This window comes from Capra hircus, chromosome 14, assembly GCF_001704415.2.
Source record: "Capra hircus breed San Clemente chromosome 14, ASM170441v1, whole genome shotgun sequence".
NCBI classification, from domain to species: Eukaryota; Metazoa; Chordata; class Mammalia; order Artiodactyla; family Bovidae; genus Capra; species Capra hircus.
Window position 1 is genome coordinate 21,895,158 of NC_030821.1, and position 9,169 is coordinate 21,904,326.

The window sequence follows — 9,169 nt, forward strand, 5'->3', positions numbered from 1 at the left end:
TTGGACTTGTTAACAAGTTCATAGCAGGGTTCCAAGAGAGGCAGGAGGGAATCATAAGCTCAGAAGAGACACACAGTCACTTCTGCCACATTCTGCTGGCCAGTGGTGTCACAGGGCCACCCAGAATTCAAGGGCTAGAGAAATAAACCCCACCACCGGATTCTATTTCTCTCACCTCTTGATGGGAGAAGCAGTAAAGTCACCTGCAAGGAGGTGTTGAAACTGAGCAGTACCCTGCAGGGCCTTCCCAGGAACCAATCCCATGTGCCCCAATTCTTGTTTGTAGAAGAGCTTCACCCTCGTAGGCCTTCTCCAGGTCCAAAGAGCAAATTTAATCAGAAAAGTGAGAAACTACAGAAGCAAAGACAAAACAAATCATGAGTTTAGCCATAAAAGTCAGGGCCCTTTAGTTCCTCCTCACAAGCTATCGATAATATTCAGCACCATATCCTTGAGTTGTTTTGCAGACATTAAAACCTCCATCAGGTGAAAGAAGTTAATTGCAGGCTGACCACATCAGGTGGACCTCAGACTTGTTGGAACCAGGTTGATGATGCTCATTCCCAGAATGTCACACTCACCACTGAGCAATCAAGAGCTACATGAGCTGATTAGGCACCTGCAAGCCTCTCCCCCAACTTGCCTTTAGCAGCCCCTCCCCAAAAGCCATTGGGAGTTGTGGCCTTTTTTTTAAACCATGTTTTTTATTGAGGTTCAGCAAAGCATCGGACATGACTGAGCAAGTGACAGTTCAGTCGCTCAGTCTCGTCTGACTCTTTGCGACCCCACGGACTACAGCACAGCAGGCCTCCCTGTCCATCACCAACTCCCGGAGTTCACCCAAACTCATGTCCATCGCGTCAGTGATGCCATCCAACCATCTCATCCTCTGTCATTCCCTCCTCCTCCTGCCTTCAATCTTTTCTATCATCAGGGTCTCTTCAAATGAGTCAGCTCTTCGAATCAGGTGGCCAAAGTACTGGAGTTTCAGCTTCAGCATCAGTCCTTCTAATGAATATTCAGGACTGATTTTCTTTAAGATGAACTGATTGGATCTCCTTGCAGTCCAAGGGACTCTCAAGAGTCTTCTCCAACTGACTGACTGTTAATTTGTAATGTGTTAGTTTCAGGTATATAGCAAAGTGATTAAGTCATATATATATACAAGTTAAGTTGTATATATATATACATATACATACATATATATATATATGTATATACATAATTTAATGGCAACCCACTCCAATATTCTTGCCTGGGAAATCCTATGGACAAAGGAGCCTGGCAGGATAGGGTCCTTGGGGTCACAAAGAGACACAACTGAAAACGCACATATATATATATATATTCTGTTTCAGGTTCTTTTCCCTAGGGTATTACAAAGACATGGAATACAGTTAATTGTGCTATACAGTAAGTCTGTATATGTAATCTATTTTACACATGAAGTGTGTATATGTTAATCATAAACTATTAATTTATCTCTCCTTCACCCCTCAGCCCATGATCCCATTTGGTAACCATGTTTGTCTTCTGTGTCTGTGAGTCTATTTCTGTTTTGTAAAAAAGCTCATTTATATCAAGTTTTGGTCTTTTAAACACAAGCTGCCCATTCTCCTGCTCGGCCCCACACCGGGGACCTTGGGATAAACTCTACTTCCCTTCCCCACCATCCGGTGTCAGTAGGTTAGCTTTACCGCGTTCAGGCGAGTGGACCCAATTTAAGTTCAAAAACAGTGTGGAGACTGAGAAGGGTAAAGAATTATGGCCATTCTTTTTGCAATCAATCTATCACCATGCCCTTTGCAAAGTGACAGAGGACATTTAAAAGCAGCATCTGACCCTGGTTTGTTTTTCATTTCCAGGGACACAGGGAGCATGGGCGTCTGGACCTCAGGCACCAACATCTTCTTAAGCCTTTGGGGGACGTATGTGTCTCCAAGAAGCCCTGGATGGATGGCCTTTACCCAGCACGTGGGCGTTTGCTGTTTTGTCGCTTTCATTTCCGTGGGCGTCCTCTCTGGGGCCTTCTACTGGTTCCTGTCCTCATTCACCACCTTCATCACCTCCTGGGCGGCCACGTGCGTCCTGCTGTGCTGCTCCAAGCACGCACGGTGTTTCATTCTGCTCTTCTTCCTCTCGTGCGGCCTGCGTGAAGGCAGGAACGCTTTGATCGCTGCCGGCACAGGGGTGGTCATCTTTGGACATGTGGAAAATATCTTTCACAACTTTAAAGGGCTCCTGGACAGTATGACTTGCAACCTGAGGGCAAAGAGCTTTTCCATCCATTTCCCACTTTTGAAAAACTATATCGAAGCAATTCGGTGGGTGTACGGCCTTGTCACTCACCTGAGTCTATTTGATGATCTTGTGTCTTGGAACCAGACCCTGGAGGTCTCTCTTTTCAGTCCCAGCCAAGCCCTGGAGGCTCAGCTCAACGACACCACGGACAAAGCCCTGGGTGTCTTGTACCAGATGGTGACGGCGACGGAGGTGCTGTGCTCCCTGGGGCGGCAGCTCCTTGCCCTCACGGGGCTGCTGCTGGTGCTGCTTGGCACTGGCCTCTTCATGAAGCGATTCTTGGACCCTTGTGGCTGGAAGTTTGAGAACATCTACCTCACCAGGCAATTTGTTCAGCTGGACGAAAGGGAGAGGCGTGAACAGAGGCCCTGTGTCCTCCCGCTGAATAAGCAGGAAAGGAAGAAGTATGTTGTCATCCCGTCTTTCTGGCTGACTCCTAAGGATAGGAGGAACCTGGGCCTGTTTTTCCTCCCGGTTCTTACCCACCTCTATATCTGGCTGCTATTTGCAGCCATAGATTACCTGCTATACTCGCTCATTTTCTCCATGAGCAAACATTTCCAAAGCTTGCCAGGGCTCGAGATGCACTTGAAACTGCACAGACAGGTAGGTGCTCTTAGGCCCATCTCACCTGCTATCCTAGCTGCTTGCTGTCTCTTTGCAAAAGATAGTGAACACCCCAAGGAAGGGCAGTGTTTTATTTCCTTCCTGGATCCCCAGTGCCTGGCATGGAGCCTGGAATGTAGGAAGAGCCCCAAACAAGTCGGTTAAACTGAGTTGAAACCCCAGCGTTACATGATAAAGTTCTGAACATCTTTGATCACGGCATTAGTTTTCTGGAGCAGCCATGTCCCAACAAAAAAGACCATAGTTTTTGTTCATCCCACCTTTCCTCTTTTCCATTTTTTCCCTGTAGCAGCTTATGATTACATGGACATTTCAGGGGGCTTCTCAGGGGGCTTCCCAGGGGGCTTCCCTTGCCACTTCCCGGGTACAGTGGTAAAGAATCCACCCACCAGTGCAGGAGATGCAAGAGACTTGGATTCAGTCCCTGGGTTGGGAAGATTCCCTAAGGGAGGAAATGGCAACCCACTCCAGTATGCTTGGTTGGAATATTTGCCGTGGACAGAGGAGCATCGAGGGCTACAGTCCACGGGGTCACAAAGAGTCAGACACGACTGAGCCCATTCTGGACATTTCAGAGGATGTGCACGCTGTCAGATACTTGTCTTACTTGTGTTTAAACCCAGTCGCTGTGGAGCTGAGCTAGGTGGGATGTGCTCTTGTGTGTCTAGTGTATGTGTCTGTGTGCAAGTGCACACACAGTGTGTATAGCTGTGTGTGTTTGCACATGCGTGTGTGTAGGAATGTTGTGCATGCTGGGTGGTCCCCTGTTGCCATGCGTCGGACTTTCTTCCCTCTTTATGGAGCTACAGTAGGTTGTGCCTCTGCCAGGGGATATCTCAGAGGGGACAGAAGGGGAGAAGGGGACCTGGAAACCCTCCTCTGAAACCCCACTTCCTCCTGCGGTATCTACACTCTCCCTCCATTTCCTCCTGGTCAGCAGGTGCTGCCTGGCCCCTGTCCCTCCCACTCCTGGGCTGCATCTCAGAGTTGATTACTCTGAACATTCCCTTCCCCTGAAGACTTCAGTTAATTACAAGAACCCCCCGTTGCTAAAGATATCTGGAGCAGAGTGGATAATGGAAGCAGAGTCTCAGATGGAAGCCAAATAAGATTTCTCAGGCTGGCTGGATCCTGGGGGGGCAGCTGGTAAAAGAACCCCTCCTTCCCTCCCCCACAGCCCATCCCCTTCCTGTAGTCCCTTTTTTAACCAGCTCCTCTCTTTCTTTCTCTTTTTGCTCCTCTCTCATCTGTTTCTCTCTCAGCCAAAACCTATGCCTGGTTTGTGAACTCTCATTGTTTTAGGGGGCGGGGTGGGGAGACAGGAGTGGGAGAGGGAAGCGATCTATGCCTTTTGAAAAAGGCCCAGAAATTCCCAGTGACAGTGTCCTGACAAATACATTTTTTGGGTGTTGTTGCGGGGGTCCTGGGGATGCAAAGATGGCTCAAGCGTGAGCCGCTCACGATCTGGCTGGGGGGAGGCCGCCGCGGACACTCACAGCAGCAGGGCAGTGGGTGCTGGGACAGCCGAGAGTATGAGACTGCTGTTCCGGCTCCTCTCAGACCCTGCGGCGGAGCCCGGGAGACCGTGCCTCCTGCGGCCGGCTTCCGCGTGACTGGCAGTGCCTCTCTTATTCCTGGATGTCTTTGGAGATTTCTGATCCCTCCGTCGGGGCAGATTTGCAAAGCAGTCAAGCAAGAGGAGAAGGCAACGGCAACCCACTCCAGTACTCTTGCCTGGAAAATCACATGGACGGAGGAAGCTGGTGGGCTGCAGTCCATGGGGTCGTGAAGAGTCGGACAAGACTGAGAGATTTCACTTTCACTTTTCACTTTCATGCATTGGAGAAGGAAATGGCAACCCACTCCAGTGTTCTTGCCTGGAGAATCCCAGGGACGGGGGAGCCTGGTGGGCTGCCATCTATGGAGTCGCGCAGAGTCGGACACGACTGAAGTGACTTAGCAGCAGCAGCAAGAGGAGAAACACTGGCTCAAGGTTCCTCACACTTTCATATGATTTATTTAAAGAAGAAAGATGGGAGATGATGTGACTAGACCTGGCTGGATGGCTGGGCACTGTAAGAAAAAAGTAGCTACTAGGTCGCTACTAATTGATCACCTACAGTGTGCCCAGCACCAGGCTGCATTAACTTTTTAGGACTGTCTGCTACCTGAGCGAATCTTTTAGTTTGTGACTCGATGCCGTTCTGGCAAATTGTTTACTTGGGAGAGGCAAACACATTTTAAAACATTGGGATACCATTTAATACATGGCTCTGTGTTTTGAGAGTGTCTTCCACACTGCCCTCTATCAAGCCCTTACAAAAGTGTTGACTCAATCCTGATTCCCAACTGCAAAATCCCCGGTTAGATTCCTAAACTAAATAACTTCTTTCCAGACTGGACACCCACTGCTTTTTTATTGCAGGATTTCTCATCATTGACTCAATCGATGTGTTTGTTTCTTCAGCGGTATTAAAAAGAGTGCATGCCTTTGCTCTGGGGACTGAAAACTCTCTACTTAATCTCAGGCAAACTGTCTTTTTTTAAAAAGAGAAGAGGAGAGACAACAAGAAGGCTTTCCCCTGCCTAGCTACAGTGATGGGGAAATTGCAGATTGGACTTGACATTTGTGTTAAAGTCCCTGGATTGGGCTTTCCAGATTTTTCACTGGTACTGGGGTGAATCCAAGGCGGATGGTGTTCTCGGGTTCTTTTCAGAAGTCATTGCCGGCTTTTGGGCCCCAGGGCTCTGGGGCGCTGGGGTGATAATAACTTACTAAATATTCCAGTCTGTAAGGTTAATGCTCCATCCCCAAGGTGCTTAATTTACACTGGGAGCAGTTTATTCGTGGGCAGGATCTGGTCCATTAATTCCTGTTTTACCAAATTGGAAAACAGATCCACTGAGAGATGATGTGACTTTCTCAGGTCAGGGAAAAGTAAGAGCTGAATCAGCACACACGTCTCCTGCTGGTGGCTTGTCTGGGTGGCCCAATGTCATCTGCCCTCTAGGTCAGTTTGATGAGGGCAGCTGGCTTATTCTGTTGCCTTCAAGCAGGAAGGAATGCACCCCTCCTAGCATCCAAGAGAGATGAGAAATTGTCCTATTTTGAGACCTCTATAAATAGGATTTTAGAGCCACTTTCAGTAAATATACTCTTTTTAGTATCCTTGCATCAAGAATAATTCCACCCCATCCCCACCACTTTAAGCTCTAGAAGAGTGACTGAGAACATAATTTAATGCCTACACATCTTTATGACCTTGTGGTCTGCTGACGGGGTATTTGTCAAGATGCAGAGACTATGACTGGGTCTTGATGGGCTCTGCTACAAAAAATCCCTTCCAATTGAGCTAAAACCATCTTTCATGAATCCCACATCGTCTAAAGTATAGAAACAGGTGTTCCATACGTGGGTTATGCGGTCAAAATTTTTAGAAGAGGACTTTCCTGGTGGTCTGGGCTTCCTTGGCGGCTCAGATGGTGAAGAATCTGCCTGAAGTGCGGGAGACCTGGGTTCGATCCCTGGGTTGGGAAGATCCCCTGGAGAAGGGAACGGCTACCCACTCCAGTATTCTGGCCTGGAGAATTCCATGGACAGAGGAGCCTGGCAGGCTACATAGTCCAAGGGACGCAAAGAGTCGGACAAGACTGAGTGGCTTTCACTTTTTTCTTTTCCCTGGTGGTCTGGTGGTTGAGAATCTGACTGCCAGTGCAGGGGACATGGGTTTGATCCCTGGTCTGGAAGATCCCACATGCTGCAGAGCAATCAAGCCCATGGCTGTGCCACAGCTACTGAAACCTCAGAGCCCTAAAGCCTGTGCTCTGCAACAAGAGAAGCCACCATGATGAGAAGCCCAGGCGTCGCAACTAGAGAGAGCCCGATTTGCCACAACTAGAGAAAGCCAGGGTGCAGCAATAAAAACCCAGTGCAGCTAAAAATAAATATATAATTTTAAAATCCTTTCAAACGTTATTAGGAGAAGGATTTGCTGGAGCAAACAAATTTCTCTGCTTTCTTCTCAGAGCCTTCAACAGTCTCGTGGGCATCATTTCTCTCTAAAGAAGAGACAGAGCAAATAAACTTACCTGATATCCTTCTCTCAAGGAAATCTATATTTCCCCAAATCCACTTTGCAAACCACTGCAGTAGCTACAACTAAAACTCCTGCCTTCTTTACTCCAACCGTTGCACATAAAAGGAGTTGGAATAGCTCCTTCCACCAAAGCTCCCTGCATGGTTTAAGATAAATGCTCCCCGCTGCAGAGCAGTATAGAGAAAGACTAGGGCAAGGTATGAAAATGGCATGGATCTTGATGTTTTTATTCTTTCATTTTAGGAACAAGGGACTCAAGACATCATCCATGATTCTTCCTTTAATATATCTCTGTTTGAACCGACCTGCATCCCTAAACCGAAGCTCCTTCTTTCTAAGACGTGGATTCCTCTCAGCGTCATTCTTGTGATACTAGTGATGCTGGGACTATTGTCCTCTGTCCTGATGCAACTTAAAATCCTGGTGTCAGCATCCTTCTACCCAAGCGTGCAGGGGGAGCGCATGCAATACCTCCACACGAAGATACTGAAGAAAAGATCAAAGCAGCCAGTGGGAGAAGTAAAAGGGAAACTGAGTCTGTACTTTACAAAGGTAAAGCTGAAGTGGGGGTGTAACCTGTAACTAGGGAAATTTTGAGCTTCAAGGGCAAATGGAACTTCAAAGCACTCTTTCAAGTTTATGTTAAGGCTTATATCCCCAGCAACAGATGGGGAAACCCTGGGGGTGAGGGGGTGAGGATGAGGAACAGACACACATGGCTAAGTCCAGAAGATTCTACAATAATGCTGGTTGTTCCAGAAGATTCTGCAAGAATAATCCCTCAAAACGCTGATTCCAAGTGAGTTTTTAAGTCTTATCGAAGAGAAGCTACTGGGAATGCCTCCTCTAATGGCTGCTATTATTTTACCAGAGTAAATAAAGAACAGAAGGGAAGTATCTGCTACAAGTTGGCAAACTCCAAAGAATTTGCTCATTGTCCAGTATTAAAAGACATAGGGACTGCTCTTATAGTCCAGTGGCTAAGACTCCAAGCTTCCAATCCAGGGGACCCGAGTTTGACTCCTGGGTAGGGACCTAGATCTTACATGCTGCAACTAAGACCTGGTGCAGCCACATAAATAAACATTAAAGTTTTTTTAAAAATATATGATGATATTTATATGATATATGTATATTTATACATATGTATGATAACATAATGACTTTCACACATATATAAAATGAACGCTTGTCAAAGACTTTATTCAACTTATTAATTAAAAAGGGAAGAGTAAGAAATTCCAACCAATTCAAAGAACAATTTAAATCACACACATATATTCAAACCACTGAGAAGACCAAAATTAATTAGCTTAATAGATGCAAAACAGGCTTGTTCCACCACAGTGGATGGGAGGATGAGTTGTATTCTACTGGGTGAAATTCATTTGCATGCCTATGGACGAGAATTATTTGCATTGTTGCCTTCAGCCACCTACATCTTACAGAATCAGAACATATTTCATAGACAATGAAAGACCAAGACAATCCTTAAGTAAGGATAAGCTTTTCTGGCCATTTTCAAAGTCTTTTGAAAAGTTTATGTCAGTGGCAGCTGAAATAATTCTAATGCTCATTCATCCAACCTTGTGTCTTTTCAGATTCATTTCTGGCTTCCAGTCTTGGAAGTGATTGGGAAGAAACAAATGGACATTGCCAGTGAAGACAACCCAGAAGAGACCCCACAAAGCTCTTCATCCACCCTGTGCCACCAGTTCTTCTCAAGTCTACAGATGGCGGCCCTTCCTCATCCCCAGCGAGAGAGAACTGCACAGCGGGATCCTTCAGCGGCCTAAGTTTGCAGGGCCGAGCTACTTTTTTCCATAAAGGGCTCCCAGGTAAATGGTTAAGCTGTCTGTCTCACAGACCAGGCACGTGGTCTGGACTGTGTGTCAGTGTAACAGGACTATAACCCAGGCTCTTCAAGGATGAGTCTCAGCATAGATTAATATTCAAAGAAAAAAATTAGGAAAAATCAAAATCTCTACTATAGACTCACAAGCAACTATCAAGGAGAACATACATGTATGATGCCACTTCTGTCCCTTCTCTGCCCTCCGTAATATCCTTCATGGTTATTTCCTAATCTCACAACTGTCTGTCTGCCTCCTGCACCCTTAGTCAAGAACTCTTTCCAAAACCCG

At 46.6% G+C, this 9,169-nt stretch overlaps 1 protein-coding gene across 1 annotated transcript; it reads left to right on the forward strand.

Moving 5' to 3' along the window:
• Nucleotides 1,879-8,871, forward strand: DCSTAMP (dendrocyte expressed seven transmembrane protein). Its single transcript, XM_018058121.1, has 3 exons — nucleotides 1,879-2,907; nucleotides 7,269-7,577; nucleotides 8,627-8,871. Exons 1-3 carry the CDS (start codon nucleotides 1,879-1,881, stop codon nucleotides 8,819-8,821), a joined length of 1,533 nt encoding a protein of 510 aa, XP_017913610.1. The 3' UTR covers nucleotides 8,822-8,871.